General features: G+C 40.8%; 1 protein-coding gene across 3 annotated transcripts in view; it reads right to left on the bottom strand.

Annotated features, from left to right (window-relative positions):
- MAK (male germ cell associated kinase) overlaps positions 1-10,304 on the bottom strand; it is a 29,971-nt gene extending 19,667 nt beyond the window's left edge. For 2 of the 3 annotated variants that reach the window (XM_071452168.1, XM_071452186.1), the window contains exons 1-5: positions 10,091-10,304; positions 4,592-4,927; positions 2,822-2,876; positions 1,751-1,872; positions 647-726 (exon numbers count right to left, since the gene is read on the bottom strand). In XM_071452168.1, the coding sequence (XP_071308269.1) occupies positions 647-726; positions 1,751-1,872; positions 2,822-2,876; positions 4,592-4,692 (358 nt within the window). In that variant the 5' untranslated portion in view covers positions 4,693-4,927; positions 10,091-10,304. Of the gene's footprint in view, positions 1-646; positions 727-1,750; positions 1,873-2,821; positions 2,877-4,591; positions 4,928-9,983 lie in introns of all 3 variants that reach the window. The other variant, XM_071452177.1, reaches the window with a different exon arrangement.
- Between the last annotated feature and the right edge of the window lie 6,784 nt (positions 10,305-17,088).

Here is a 17,088-nt window from a genome sequence, read left to right as displayed (position 1 = left end):
TGCCAAGAAGTTTGATACCAGTATTTCAGAATACAGTTCACGGACAGATATTAAACATGAGCATTAGGAGTTTTGCAAACACTGTGAAACTTTTTATTGTTGGGAGCACACCTCACCTCTTATTTAGACTGTTCCTGTAATTCCTAGAAACATCCCACTTAGTAAAATACTTAAATCCAGGTTGTATTTGATAAGGATACTCTTTGAATTTCTTAGTGAACAAGTTATTTTAGTATTTTTTAATATGGAGAGTATCATGTTAGTTACAGTATCTCAACACAAGTGTATTGATGTATTAATGCTTCTCAATTAGATCTTTTTGAGGATGCAGAAGTGATCAGTACAGCAGAGCATACAAGTTGCTTTAGTTTGTTTATTCATCTGCTAACTAAAGTAGAAAACACTACTGCACAGTGTATGAACAACATCCAGTGCTTTCCAAGAGAAAGAGGAAAATCAAATTGTAGGAAAACAAAGAGGAACTTCAGGCAAAGTTTAAAACTGCACCGCACTTGAAACAGGTAACCATGATTTTATTAGACATGATTAATAGCCCTTGCTAGGTTATTTTATTCATGTTATTTCTGTGTATTATCTTATTTTCTAAAAAAAGTGCTACACAGTTAAACTCTAGTAGGAAACCTACCGTGTTTGTGGATGAAAGCCAGCCCTTGCAATATCTGATACATCATGTTTCTGATGACTGACTCAGGGAAAAACTTGTTTCTGTGAAGAAACAGGGTAAAAACATACATAATTCAGAAAAATAATGTGCCCTCAGAACATTCATGTTTCTTTATTTTGCCTAACACATCATGAACATGTGAAAACAGACCCATCAAGTCAAAGTAAGAGAGATGCAACTCTCATTTCAAAACTCTATTGGGCCTTAATCTCAACCACTTCAAGTGCAGCAGCAGAACTTCTGTGCTGAGATGTTCATGGTGCTATCTCCCTGTAGAAGCTGGCTGGCCAGCAGTGTGCTTGACAGGTGAGTGTGGAATGCACAGTGCTGAAGCAAGGCAGAGATGGCAGTGCAGCACAGGTAGGTGCATTACCCAGTGGTGCCCTTAAGGGAGCCCTGCTAAGAGCAATTCTGCTCAGCTGCAAAGTAACACTGTGCTCATGGCACCAGCAGCTACCTCAGGATGTCATCCCAAGGGCTTGGCACATTAGGAGATACAAGTGCATGACAAAGTCTGAAGGAAAACCACACTAAAGGCAAAACAATTCATCAAAAGAAAATGTTATTGAAAAGGCAGGTCCTACTCTGAAGACCACCTTACAAGCCTTGCTATGTACTGTTTGTCCAAGACTGCAACATTAGTTAGCCTATATTAGGCCATTCTTACAAGAATGCATCCATGTACCATCCCCACCTTAAATCAAACCCATGACCAAAAGTAGCATGAACAGTGTTCAGTCAATCCTTCATACATTAAAATGAAGGCTAATTAAGGAAAAAACCCAAAACACAACTATTTAGAATTTCTCTCATGGTTCTACACAAAAGCATGCCAACTCTCTTGTTAACAAGTGATCTTATTTCCAAAAGCATTACAATATGCAGCGTTGTAACAGAGCAATGCAGAACTCTACCCTCAAATAATCTGGTGCAGCAACTCCTGTTCATATCAATGAGGCTACAGGAGGAGCCAAAACCAGACATCCCAAAGTGTTCTTCAAAGCAGTATGAGAATCATTAAATAAAGCACAATAGCACACTGCTTTTCTGTGAAAAAAGACATACCTATCCTTCATTAGCTGATAGAGATTTTCCTTCATGTACTCAAATACAAAATAAAGGTGGTCATTTTCTCGTATGACTTCCTTCAATTTTATTACATTGGCATGGTTTAGCTTCTTCAGAGACTGCAACAGAGCGAAATACAGCTTCAGATAACCCCACAGTGAGCTTGATTCCTTATCAGAGCTAAATTTTCATCATCTCAGTTTCTAGCACAGAATCCACACAACATACTCATATGATACACCATTATTTATTTTGCAATCTGTTCTAAAGAAGACCAACCCAGAAGTTTGAATGAATCTCAAATTAAAAGCAACAACTATATTAATAGTAGTTTAAACCTATTTCTAGGGGTTACCTCAGAGCTGGAGTAAAGATTAGCACAAAAACCTAATTCCCTACAACAAAAGACAAATCTGAAGCTATAAGAGGCTATTCAGTACAGAGCTTGCTCACAGTACTGAATAAGAAAACCTGCATATATTTTCCCCTTCTTTTTGGCTTGAAACTTTCATGAAGAAGGATTCTCTTACAGATGCTCATTTTGGACATAGTGATTTGCATGAAGTCTCCAATAAGTTAAATCAAAAGCCCTTTAGTAGGGAGTTTGGTATATACAGAAAATCAGATGCCCAAAACATGGAATTATTTGGAATTTAGGCTCAGGTTTTCAAGTGTTATTCTATCACTTGGCTAGCCAAAATTCCCAGTGCTTTCTACAGATGCCCCAAACACAAGATACATGGAATGGACACACAGCTAGAAATCTAGAAGTAAAATGGAAGAGGAGAATGGTAAACCACAGAAATACACACATCCAAAATCAATTTCTTTTCCTTTCTCAAAGATAAGAGGCTTGGCTATGAGACATGGACACTGCTTGAGAATAGTGGGATATTCCACAAATCAGCAGGACCTCTAAGAGTGCCAGCACCCCACAGTTTTGTGAAATCTGTCAGCGTTTAAGGAGTTCACAGAGTTTGGCCTCACTTGGACACAGTAACTGCCCTTTTCCTTCATGCAAGCCTAACCAGACACTTCTTTTTAAATGTGGCATGTTCACCACTTTACCTTGACTTCTCTCAAATTCATACATTCATCCCATGAATAGAACTTTCTTTTCATTCTGAAATAAAGTCCAAGACAAAGTATTTTCAGTGAACATTACACAACGCTTTTAGAATTAGAAAATCTAAATTATATTTTCCAAGACTAACATTATCTGTATTTTGAAGTCAATTAAAAACATTCTAGCATACCCATCAGCAGTATAATTAAAAACAAAGTCAATGCTTAGAATTGCTAAAAATTTACAGTGATTAATCATCAAACACTGAAACATATTTTTAGAAGAGTACAGACAGAGACCATGTAACTCCAAAGTAAAAGGGACATAAAACCCCTTTGTGTCATTTGAATTGTGCTTTTAATAATAAAGCAAGCAATAATGACACTGCATATATATCATGGAAAATCACATCTTTATGCACAAGTTGCATATTCTGGGAAAAAAAAAAATTAAATTTTTGAAATTCGCAAAATATCTGGATTGCTTTCCATTATAATTAAGCATCTGACTTGACTGGTCATTTTAAAAATCTGTTTCAACATATTAATTTAAAGGTTTAATTTTTTTAATTAAAAGGTTTAATTTTTTTCAAGCAACATCATAGCCTCTAAACTAGTTGTTGTACATAATAGTGTAATACATTTATTTGTAAGTCCTGCACAAATCCAAATATGGACATTTGGTGTTGCTCAGACGTGAGGATGAAGTTGTGAATGTCATTGCTGTGTTTTGGGAAAGTTTTAGCACCTAAAGTGAAGAGATTTAAACCAATAATTTTCAGTTAAAATAAAAGTATCTTCAAGCAAAACTGTATCTGCTCAAGTCCCAAACTTAGAAATCACACAACAGAATTCCAAATCCTGAAATCACAAATGAACCACTTCCCACAAACTGTTGTTTGTTTTGCTAATAATAATTAAAATAATCAATTGGAGATTCTTTCTTTAGCTTAGATTAATATTAATTTCAGTAACAGCAAGATATGGTGAAACATGAAATTCTCAGAAATTCTTAAAGAAAAAGTCAGTCAATTATATTATAATTATCTTACTGCAGGAGATACATAAATGAGAGGAAAAAGTCTGAGCATGTCACAATTTCTGCTATTTCAACTTACACTTTATTTCCAGCTTGCAATTCTCTAGGAATTCAAGGGGAATTCCCCCACGCATTGAGTAGAATTTTTCTTGTTTCGTAATCATCTTTTAAGGCAAGTGTGACAATACTCTTGATTACACAGAACACAAGTTTATTAGAGCCAGGGTGACAGCCTTTATTTACCTTACCAGATTGTTACTGTTGTTTATCACTGTAGCAACACCTGAAACTTAATGCAGTACTTACAAAGATTTGGGGGGCTGGGATGGAATTTCAAATCTACCTGTTCAGATCACTATTCCTGCAATTCATGTAAATAAACTCCCTAATTAATCCCATTCACTTTTGCTTCTCCCTTGGTCCTGCCCTAACAACATTTTTAGAAGGAAGCATGTTCAAACTGAACAAAAGCAGCATGCAATTTTACAAGCCAATGTAAACCAGTAAATTAAACTGATGTGTCTCTCTATTGATCAGTTACTAAGTTGTTCAGTTACTAGAAATCTGACTCACAATCACCTTGTTAAACATCTTAATTAAAATAAAATAATTTTGTTAATTTCCTTTTAAAAGGCAACTTTTTTCAATTCTACACAAATGGAATACAACAATAAAGTCAAAATTGAATATCTAAGATTTTGCAGGCACCTTTACTGAATTGAGATGTTACATACCTTTTGATAGCCACAAGTTCTCCTGACTCATTGCTCTTCCCCATCAACACGCTGCCATAGGTGCCATCACCCAGTTGTTTCATAATTGTGTAACGATTCATTTTTTTTACGACTCAAACAGCCAAAAGCTTATGAAATGGTAAATATATTCTGTTTTATTAAAGGGTTCTGTGCTCTTTGATTTTCTCAAGAGAAATCTTCTTCCAGACTGTTTTATGTTGGTGAATGTTTCTCATAACTCAGCAGGATATTCACTGCTCTCTTCCAAACTATAGCTGCTTTGAGATCCAGTTATGAAGAACAGGACACAGAACATGGTCATCCTCACACAGATCCCTAAAAAAAACAACAAAAAAAAGACTAGGTAGTTTTACAGTATTTTAGAAAAAAGACACTCTACTACTTGTATCAAACAATAGCACCCTCCAGAACCGTATGTGCTTTTTAATGGACATAAATGCAATTAGCTCCTTTAAATTTTTCAAGCCACAGAAGGTGCCTACTGTACAATTAAGGTTAGTGTAAACAGAAACTGGAGAGTGGAGGTTACTACCATAATTCCTTAGAACCAGCAAAGTGTTTTTAAAGCTGGTGTATTCTGATAGAAGCCCTTACTCTGAATTTGTAGACAGCAGCAGCTTCCTGAACTATTACAAAGGCATGGTTGAAGTTCTGGAAAACATAAGGACAAAAATTTTGCGCAGGGTGCCACGGCAAACTTAGGGTCTGAATACTGTGTTTTGGATTGGTAATGCAAGCAGGCTTCCTATGCTTAAAAGTTAGTGAGGAAGGGAGGTGGAGCAGCAAGATAACCACTGCATTTTTCACCCACATAAACTGATATGTTAAAAATGGACATCTTGCTCTGAAGTTCACATAATTCTTAGGCATGGTAATGGCTGAAGAGTTAAGTTTTACAAGGCCTGCAGAGAGAAGCATAGAGCTTACGTGCACTGGTATGGAAGATTAAATCTGAACTGTCATTTGGAAAAGAATCCATACTGAACAATGCTGAATCACATTAATAATTGAATCCATGCAAATATTAATTTGAATATTAATTTGAATCCCAATCCAAGTTTGAATCTGAACCCCAGCTTCCATTACACACAATACTCTCTCTCACCAACGCTTCAGATGAAGGCCTGATGTTAAACACACAAACTCAGAAGAGTCACTCACTTATTTATGCAGACTAGGAAAAACTAACAACCTCTCATTGTACCACTTACTCCCTGTAACCCAAATGCTAATACACAAACAAACACTGAATGCTAACTGAATAATAACATTCTCTACCTTTTGCCTCTGCTGTCTGAAAATACAAAATAAAACTCAAATCAATAGGAGCACACCATCAGTCTATCTTTATAGGAGATTGAGAATTTAGCATACTCTCATATAAGGACTCTCATACTCTAGTACTTATCCTTACACCAAAATTAGCTACAGTCTGGTCTGTTCAAACAGATTAAGAAACTCTGATTCAGCTGATAACAAGATTCAGGCTTGAGGTTTACAGGCCTGGCAAAATAACAACAAAACTGGCTTCTCCAGGAGTGTGAAATATACATTCTCAAGCAGACCAGCCTGCTGTGTAAAGGAAACAGCGTCCTGGACAATAGACCAATGTTTCTAAGTTGTTCTGAGTTGAAATGCTGCTTTCTCTAAGTTACAACACAGAGTGTTAACTTCCTGTTGCTTCTGTTAGCAGGAAAGAATCTCACCTGACAAGATGCCACTGGCCTAGTGGACATCTCAATTAATAATCTTCGCACCAAGCAACCTTCATTTTGTCAGGGAAAGTTACAAAGAAGATTTTTTTCGACACTCGTCTACACCTCCCCTCCCCTAAAGCCACAGTTACAGTGAAATAAGATTTCTGGTTAATAGCGTATTCTGAAACAAAGCTAAAAATCAGATTTAACAAAAAGTAACATAGGCATCTCAAATTATGATGAGATTTTAAATTGGACTTTCATATATTTAAGCAAATTGTTTTTCTCAGAGTTCAGCTTTATATCTTATTCCCCAGAATGCCTGCATGCACTCTAGTCTTTAATACCATCAATAATGCCTTTTGACAAAAAGGTTATTTGTTGACTCTGATAAAAGCAGATGATCAAGTGTATTTATTCCAAGTTAAGATACATTCTGCATACACATCTTGCAAGTTGTCAATGGTTAGCTCTAGGTATATATTAAAAAAACAAACCAACACAAAAACCTTGAGGGTATTCTTATATCCATTTTACAACACAGCATCACATTTAAAGCAATGATAAACTGTGTATGCATTTTTGTATATAGGTATAGACAGGCGCATCATGTGAAGTGAAATGTAACAAGTTTTGTGTTTCTCTGTTTCAACAAATATCATTGAGCATTGTTTAAGGTATGGTCTTTTTTTGACAGAGTTCAGCAATATCTGCTACAGATGGCCCTAGCTTGAACTCCTAGAGTTACATTAAGAAGTTGGAGAATTTGCAGGCATTTCATGCTCAAGTTTTTGCTCTCTAACAAAGTGTACCAAAAATAACACGAGAAAAACTTGTATTTGCAATAAACAGAACAAGATCTAGACACAACCTCAAGTTTTGACCTTTATATTCTCTAATTTTGGTGCCTAAATCCTATCAGCTTTCCAAGTAATTTTCATTGGAGTATATATTAATCACCAGCTTTAACAATTATTCCTTTTGTCCAATTCTAATATTTTGGCATGTGCAATCAAAACAACCTCACATAAATTGTTCCTTCCCTCCAGAAATTCTGTGTAATACAACACAGACCAAATTATTCATTTTGTCTGTTCTGTAATATATTTTATTGCCTTACTCCGTTTCTGCTGTATACTTTTAAGTTTTAGGGTACAAAAACACCTGATCAAGTAAAGTACAGAAAAGTTGGTGCATTCCTTCAATGATCAAGTGGAAGTGTCAAATCCACTCAATGGAAATGCACAAAACAAGGTGTGAAAACCACATACCCTGACAACAATGTCTGGGCACCATCACATCTACCCCACACTGACATGTTTTGGAATTACAGAGCATAATGATTAGAACAGAAATGGCCCAGAGATTCACCTTTCACTACAACAGACTTCTGCACTCTTTGTAATTTTCACCACTCATACCCAGCTCAGGTGTGCAATTTTTTCCTCAGTGGTCTATCTGTATTTTCTTTTTCAAACCTGCAGTTCGGTTTTGTCTTTTGTACTAACCCAAGGAAAAGCAAGGGCCTAATCTAGTTTTTCTGGTTAAAACAAGCCTTTGGAGTGGCCTTTTCCATACTAATGCTTATATGATATTATTTCTTCAGAGATGCAAAGCTCTAAAATGTAAAATTGTCATAACAGGTACCAAACAGACAAGAGAAATCCTAGTCCAAACAACAGCTTGTTGTTATTCTTAGTGACATACTGCACATAATCTCTTTACACAGGATTAAGGAAAGATTAAAGCCAGGGACAAATAGAGGACAAAATAAAATAGCTTGACAGAATCTTTAATTTGTGTAAATTTAGGGAACCTGGACAAGTACTAGAGATTGAAACAAACCATCATCACTTTTACTGTATTACTGGTGTCTTAAGCACGAGCAGCAATTTTATATTATTTTAGATGTCTGGATTACCTTTCAAAATGTAATGAATAGCAACAAATCACCTACATTTCTTATATCCAAATACTAAGCTTTACCAAGAGTTCTACAAGTGCATCCTAAACAAACTACTCTCAAATTATTAGAAACTAGGATGTATGACCCAATAAGACCTCCCACCCAGAGAAGCAAAACACCCACAACCAAATATTACCAACCTGTTAACAGTAACTGATGAAATCACCAAACTGTTTGCATGGCACAGTACTGTTCTCAATGATCAGACTGGCAGTATTGCACAGCACAGAATGTATGCTGATACTGATTTTAAAAGTAAAAAAAACCCAAAAAACCCCAAAAAACTAAACCCAAAACCAAATCCAACCACAAAACAACAAACAAATTTTGCTACAAGAACCTTCTTGGTAGTGAATGCATATATTACTAAAGCTGCCAGTAATCAGGTGCCATGACAGGTGGATCCAGTTCTTGAGATTAACCTCAAATCCATTACTCTAATCAAATACCAGCAGTTATCTAGAAACACAACACTCAGCTGCAGGAAAGAAGTCAGTAACATTGACAATAAATACCAGTGCTTTGAAATACTGCCTTAATTTTATTTTTTTTTTTAAGTCCCTTAAAAATCTAATCTTGTTCCACTTGTATGTATCAGGCATTCAGGATGGGATATATCAAATTAAGAACTCCAGTTTGCTTTAAGTATTTTCCCCTGTTTTGCTCCAAACCAGCTTTGGTTTCAAACCAAAGTTACTCACACCAACTTTTTCAGCAGATTACCACCATATCAGCAAGGCTACCGCTTCCTACCCACATGAAACCCCTTCCCACTATGCAGTACAGCAAGTTTCAGGATAGCAGTGGTTTCAGTGCTGCTGGAACTGCAAGTCTCCAGTTTCGGGCAGTATCCAGAAGGAATATGAACCACTCATCTTTCAGCATCTGCACCACAGTAAGTTTCAATAAAATAGAGAATTGTTATGGTTGGAAGAGACCTCTGGAGATCATCTAAACCAAACCCCCTGCCAAGGCAGGATGACCTAGAGCAGGTGACACAGGAACACATCTGGGTGGATTCTGAATGTCTCCAGAGAGGGAGACTCCACAACCTTCCTGGGCAGCCTGTTCCAGTGCTCTGCCACCTTCAATGTGAAAAATGTTCACGTTGAGGTGGAACTTCCTGTGTTTCAGTTTATGGCCACTGCTCCTCATCCTGTCGCCAAGCACCACTGAAAAGACTCTGGCACCATCCTCTTGGCACCTGCCTTTGAGATAATTATGCGCACTAAAGAGATCTCCTCTCCGTCTTGAGAATGGAAACAAATGCTCGTTTCCACTCCAGTTCCACCTGGTGAAATCCAGCCGCCTCCCAAGGGCGCGCCAGTCCCTTCCTCAGCACTCACAGCGCCGAGGGGAGCGCGGCGCTCCAGCCGCTCACTCCGGCTGTGAAACTCGGCACCGCCCGGCCTGCCACTTTCACCCCGCTTCTCCTAAATAAAGTTTCACCTCCTCTCATCAACCGCGGAGCTCTCAGGCCGCCAGGGCCCGGCTCTACCCCACCGAAGCCAAAGCAGGCAGGTTCCCTGTCCCCGCAGCTTCGCACCCACGCGGCGCTCCCGCAGCCCAGCACTGCAGCGGGGCAGGTCCCCCACACGCGAGTTCACCGCACACCGACCCCAGCCCGCCGGAGCACGCTGGGGGCCGGCAGCACCCTCCCCTTTAGGAACGGAGCTCTGCGGGCTCCCGCTCCAGCCCAAACCCGCACCTCCAGCGTGCTGAGGGGACCCCAGGGAGGCCCACCCCCCGGGGCACGGGCGCTCACCAGCCCGGCCCGAGGGGAGCTCGCTGCCGTCCCCGCCGCCCCTCACTCACCGCGGCGCCGCGGGCGGAGCCAGCTCGATGGCGCCGAGCCCCCGGCCCGCCCGCCGCCTCCCTCAGCCGGGCCGCTCTACCCCGTCACCGGGGCGACGGGCGCGGGCCGGGCCCGGGCTGGGGCGGGCCCACCGCCGGCACCGCCCTCCCGGCCGCGGGCACGGCTGCTGGGGAGTCCCAGGTGGAGTGGAGGAGCGGGGAGGCGGTGGATAAACAGATCTGCTGGGAGCGAGGACAGCGCCCTGCTGGAAAGGGAGTGCTGCGCAACGGGAGCTGAGCCCCGTGACGGGAGCCGCGTCACAGGTTCCCTGAAGGTGGCCCCATGATAGGCGAGATCGTCTTTGGACAGTCCTCATTATAATTACTGCTAGTAGTAATTATATATTGAATAGGTATTTGGTGCTCTGGTGAGACCCCACCTGCAGTGCTGCTTCCAGCTCTGGGGTCCCCAGCACAGGAAGGCCAGGGAGCTGCTGGAGTGAGTGCAGAGCTGGATGCTCTGTGATGCTCAGAGGGCTGGAGCACTTCTCCTATGAACCCAGTCTGGGAGAGGTGGAGCCGCTCAGCCTGGAGAAGAGAAGGCTCCAGGCTGACCTTAGAGCAGCCTTCTACTACCTAAAGGGAGCTTTCAGGAGAGATGGATAGAGTCTATTGACAAGAGCATGGACAAAGGGAAACGGCTACAAATGGAAAGAGATTAGATAATAGGGGAAAAAATCTTTTCTGTGATGCTGGTGAGGCACTGGACAGGTTGCCCAAGGAAGTTGTGGATGCCCTGTCCCTGGAGGTGTTCAAAGCCAGGCGGAATGGGACTCTGAGCATCCTCGTCTAGTGGAAGGTGTTCCTTCCCATGGCAAGGGGGTTGGAACTAGACGATCTTCAAGGTGCCCTCCAAATCCACACCATTCTATGATCTTATGAAAGCTACCAGCTAAGCCTGTGTACTTAGGATTTGTAATTCCCACCTGTATTTTACAGGTGTAGTGAAACCTGAGGGATTTTTCCCCCTAGCATTTTTTAAAAGTATTTATTGTAAGCAATTTATTAAAATGCAAGTTGCTAATACTAATGCAAGGGAGAAACTTCGAGTGCTCTATACATTCTAAAATATATGTATTTCTGTACCAAAAATAATAATGAACTTTCCCCTTAGTCCTTGTAATCTTGCATTTCTCTAGGGTGTACAGAAGGCACAGTTAAGAAAAATGGCATATTTAGTGTCTGATCCAGAGGTGCTTTTGGCAGGGAAGTCTCATTTTAAGCTTCGATTCTCAACATTTGCTTGAGCTTCCTATATTTTAATGTTTTTGAGAGTGCTGGGCAAGAAAAGGAGATCATTTCATCACAATAAAAATTAGAAACACCATGGAGGGAAAGGCAGAAAATTGTTTTAGAAATTCATATTCCTATCTGCTTCACCACGCTGGCAGCTCAGGCTTGCTGAGCAAAAATGGGAAGCTGTCTTCATTTTACCTTTTTTTTCCTCTCCCCTCCCTTTTCCTCATTAATTGGTATGGTAACTTTGTGGTGGTTTAAGAACTGTTGACAGATTAATTGATTCTACCTCAAGTCAACTGGGTGGAACGTGGGGCTATGGGAATTGGTTTTCTGGAATTCAAAGGATTTGACCACTTGCACATAGCTTGCTGAAATGAAAGTACAAGAAAACAATGTTATATTTTCTGAAACAAAATATGCCTGTTTCCTTTACTGAAATAAAACATCAGAGGTGACTACCAGGTAAAATAAAGTTCAAAGGTGAGACTTGGACATGAGAAGGAAGAAAGTACCATAACCCACACAGCAGAATTCAGGCAGAGGTTCAGCAGGAGCTGACTGTACATAGCAAAGAATTTAACCATGCATTAACCTCTAAGAATATGTTTGATCACCACTACATGGATACGCCCCTACCTTAAATATGTGAAAACACCTCTCCACTGTCAGTGGAAATGATGCAGCAGTTACCTGTGATGTCCCCTCCCTGCCCTTTCCTCTCTTGACAGCTTAGCCGTGTCCTATGACTGTCCTTTCCCAGGGATGGGCTCTGTCCTCTTCCTCTGGTGCTGCCACTCAGTTTCATAAGATTGGTTCATTCATTCATAAGAATGGTTTGGGCTGGAATGAACCTTAAAAATCATCTAGTTCCAACCTCCCTGCCATGGTCAGGGACACCTTCCACTAGACCAGAAGTCTCAGAACGTGATCCTAACCTGGCCTTGAACACTTCCAGGGCATCCATAACTTTTCTAGGCCAGTACCTCACCACCCTCATAGTAAAGGATTTCTGTCTAATATCTAATCTAAACTCACCCTGTCTCAGTGTACAGCCATTCCCCCTTGTCCTATCCCTACATGCCCATGTAAAAAGTTCTTCTCCAGCTCTCTTGCCGGCCCCCATTAGGTACTGGAAGGATGCTACAAGGTCAGCCCAGAATCCTTTTTTCTCGAGGCTGAACAACCCCAGCTCTCTCAGCCTGTCTTCATAGGAGGGGTACTCCAGCCCTCTGAGCATTTTTGTGGCCTCCTCTAGACTTGCTCCAACAGGTCCATGGCCTTCTCATATTAGGGGACCCAGAGGTGGATGCAGCACTGCAGGTGGGTTGTCATCAGAGCAGGGCAGAGGGGCAGAGTCACCTCTCCCAGCCTGCTGGCCACGCTGCTTTGGATGCAGCCCAGGATACATTTGTCTTTTTGGGCTGCAGGCACACACTGCTGGGTCTTGCTGAGCAACCAACACCCCCAAGTCCTTCTCTTCAGGGCTGCTCTCAATCCATTTTCCCCCAAGCCTCTGTTTGTCCTTGCAACCCACATGCAAGACCTTGCACTTGGCCTTGTTGAACTCCATGAGGTTTGCACAGTCCCATCTCTCCAGCCTGTCCAGGTGCCTCTGGATGCCATCCCTTCCCTCCAGCATGCTGACTGCACCACACAGCTCGGTGTCACCAGCAGCCATGCTGAGAGTACATTCAATCCCACTGTCCTTGTTGCTGAACAAGGTGAAAATGCTCTTGGTTGCCTGTGGGGCATTCCCCCCTTATCCCCAGTCTAATTACAGCCACTTATAAGAGATCTAGCATAAGCAAGGGGTTGATGTTTAAATAATTTCTGTATTAGTTTTGCACAAGAAAAACATTTAAGTCTAAATTCTGTTACCAGGACCTCCTGTCTGTCAGTTATTGGTACTTTTTGTAATGGTCCCCAACATTTCATACACGTGAAGGCAGAAAAGCTGTAGACAGGACTTGCCAGTGTTTGAGCCAGGCTGCAACATGGTGTGGAGTTGCAGTACAAGCACTGCAAGCCAGTCACTTAACACTTCATTTTATCATAAAGACAGGAGAGAGATGCTGTCCTGTGCTCTTGCTATGAACCAGGAAGCTGAAGGAAAGACAACAGGATGGAACAAAGAGACCCAGTATGTTTGTGAGCCCTGCTAAAGGACCTCTGAGAACATCCTTATGCACCTGCTTCCCTGCTTATTTTACAAAACAACACATGCAGACCCACTGAGTAATTTTCTGTTGAAAGGACCTCCTTTGGTTGTGGTCCTTGAAGGTGTTGATGCTATGCTCAAGTGCCAGCCAAAATACCTGAAAGTGCCTTCTCCCTAACACCATCACAAGTACCAGCATGCATGTTGAAGCTTATAGGGCTTGTGTAAACTTCATTTTTCTGTTTGTTTGAATAAGGTTGAGCCAAACTAGCAGTGTTTCTCTGTGATACTTACTTGCACCTGTGTCATCCCACTGATCTTTGTGTCTCATGTGGACTCTTGCAAGCCTGGAGAGGTGCTGTGCTGAAATGCACTCTCCACTTTGCACGATCTCAGGTGTATCACTACATAAGCACTGCGTGGTTCACCTCCCCTTTGCTCATATGAGTAACAGCCAGGTACTTAACTTTAGGCAGCTAGAACACTAAAGGCAGGAATCCAGGCATGGATAACCATTGTATACCACTCTCTTTATTTCTCAGGCAGAGGGATTTTAACAGGCATGGAATTTTTCATTCAGTGTTTTTGGAGGAACCACTCCAGCACTAAATGCCTCAGTTCTCCCCTTTTTGTCTGCATGTGGCTTCTATTGATAAGGGTAGGAATGACATGAATTTTTCTAAATGCATCCCTAGAGCTGCATTGTGCATCCTGCTAAATGTTGTCTCTCAAGAAACATGCTCTACTTTGGTGAAAGCTGTCTCAGTTGTTTTAGGCAGCTTTCCCCCAAAAAGATACTAAGAAAAACCCCAGCAATCTAGAAGAAATCCCAGAAAATCTCCAGGACAAAAAAGTCTCATATTCATATCTCAAATCGTATTCAACTCTGTTACACTCTGGTTTCCACTCCTGCAACTCAAGCAAAGCTTGTCTCTGCCTTTAAGGTGATAGATTGTACCCCCAAATGAAGAGATCAACTACTTCAGGCTCAATAAGCCCAAAACAGCCAAGTTCCTGCATGCCTTGTTTGCAGCATTTAGCACATTTGGAAAGCCCAGAGATAACCTGGTTCCGGAAGAGGAGCAAGGGCCAAGCAGATTGCTCAGACTCTCACAAGAGTTCTGTAGCAGGACTGGGTGGTGGTCATGGAGCAGGACAGTCTGCCAGGCTCTGTCTGCCCTCCATGAGGTGTTACCATGAAGTGATGCCCACAGGTATTTGAATCTGTCAGGTGTGTGACACCTGCGTACATTTCGTGGGTACATGAGCGAAAAACATTGTCACAGAACCTCTTGTCTCTGGGAGGCATCCATTAAACATTTGGGTTTTTAACCTTTGCCATTCTGGGGCTGCTGTTTTGGTACAAAGGGCATCCTCAGCATGGGTACAGGTGGTGCTTTACCTCAGTAGGGCCCTTGTAACCCATTTGAAGCCAGAGCCACAGGAGGCTGAGATTTGAAAGCATCTTCTCCTCCTCTCCCTCTGTGACTGTGCCATTACAACTGGAGTTTGTTAGACAAAGATACCTGTCAGAGTAGAGGGTACAGGCTGGTGAAGGGCTTCTCTCAGGTGCTCAATGCAGGACCAGAAACCACACTTGAAAGGGACAATTAATGGGAAGAGAAGGTGCTTACTCAGGGACCATCTTACTTCAGGATGCTGCTTTGCCTGAGGAACATGCTTTTAAAGTCAATGCTGCAGCTGTATAAACCTACAATGAGGCTTTCAATTTCAGCTTTTTTTTTTTCTCTTTCTCTTTTTACAGAAGCTCCCATTGCCTCTACATTTATGGATTTTGAAGAGAAAAGCTGTCTACAGCTCTAGACTTTTTCCATCTGATTTTTTTGTCTGTAAATGTAACATACAGCTAATCTCATCCCAGACACTTGTACATGAGAGGAGTCAAGGTGAAGAAAGACTGCAATAACCTTTAGAGCAGTTTTGTTTGTTGTACTGCTCAGATGATGTAGCAAGGTAATCGCCATCATAACTTCCCACTGTGCTTAAACAGCTGTCATGCTTATTATAAATAAATCCACACCCTAAAAGTAGCATCTAAACACAATTGGCTGCATTTTCTTTACTAGTGTACAAAGTTCTGCTTTAAAAGCTATGTTTAATTGGAGAGCATAACAATTTAAGCATACAATTACAATGACGAGTTTAATACCAGTAATGTAAGCAGCATGCACCTCCCACAGCTTGTCTGTTTTAATAGGTAGTAGTATTTTAATAACTCGTGCTTAAGTTGTGGTTGGCTAACTCCTCTAAAATCACTATAAAATAGAGCAATTTACAGCTTTAATATTTTCCTTGATTTTCCTATCTGCAGTGAATCTTTCCAGCTTTTTTAGTCATTTTGTTTTGCCTTATTCCCCTCTTATACTTTTCCCCCGCCTTAAACTTACAAGCCTTGATTATTATTCAACATGTCAAATGCCTCAATATGATTTGGCATACAGCTGAGAAATCCCAGTTCTGTAAACAGGCATAGTGTTATATACTCATAAACTCTAAAATTTCACATCAGTCTTTCTGGGTAATAACTCACAAACCACCTTTTTTTTTTTCTTTTTTAAAGGTTTTAAAGTATGTGGGCTAATTATCAGATTGATGTTGTTCACCTGAATCTCATCTTATCCGTAACTTAAAACACTTGGTAGAAGAATTACCCTAAGAGGTTAACAAAAGCTAAGGGAGATATACAAAAAGTATACTAGAGCTAAAAGACAAGGTAATCTTGCTGCAGGTGAATTAATTTAGTATCTTTGTGAATTACATCTTTGTCTGGCTTGAATTTTTAAAATGCTGAACAATCCACTGCTGAAACAGGATGCTATTAACTAAATTCCTGTGGGGCTCAGTTTGACATCTCAGACTGAACATGCTTATAAAAACATGGTTTTCATAAAAATATAAAAAGAAAGAAAATATACTACATCAGAAATAACTATTTTTAAATTACTGTTTAACTGTTCTTTGAAAATACAATTTGTTTACCAGTTTAATGACAGCTTCAGTGCATAGAACCTTATAATTCTAACTAGCCAGCTGCTCTCATTACTTTACATGGTGCCTTGCTTTTAACTGTGATTTCACATTTATTGAAAGACTACAGTAGTATGCTGCTTCTGAAAACACAGCAAAAATATACATAAGACAGAGGTAAAAAAAAAGCGTTCAAAAAGTTAAAGATACTTGGTAAACTCAATAATGATATCAAAAGAAATTTTTTTACCCTCATCAGTCCTCTGTGTCTACTTAGCTCCCTTGCTTGGCACACACATTTTGGGTCAGGGTTCTATTCCCCAGTACTAGGTGGTTTTCAAAATATCTTTAGTTTTAAACCAGTACTGCTCTGGTTTTTCTTCTTTCCAGATTAAAGAATAAGTTGTTTTTGGGATGAATTTGGGAATGCATTTCTTTGCGATTTCTTTTCTTACCTCAGTTTGGAGATTTTGTTTTGTAACCTCTCTGTTGGCTGATTGTTTAATTTCCAAAGTAGTGCTGTCATGGGGAGCTATGTTTACAGAGAGAAAAGTCCCTTGGGAGAGGGAGAAAG

The sequence above is a fragment of the Agelaius tricolor genome, unplaced genomic scaffold (assembly GCF_023055355.1).
Source record: "Agelaius tricolor isolate 1412-34295 unplaced genomic scaffold, bAgeTri1.0.p SCAF_2, whole genome shotgun sequence".
Taxonomy (NCBI): domain Eukaryota; kingdom Metazoa; phylum Chordata; class Aves; order Passeriformes; family Icteridae; genus Agelaius; species Agelaius tricolor.
Note: the sequence above shows the minus strand (reverse complement) of the source record. Positions and strands in the feature narration are given on the sequence as shown.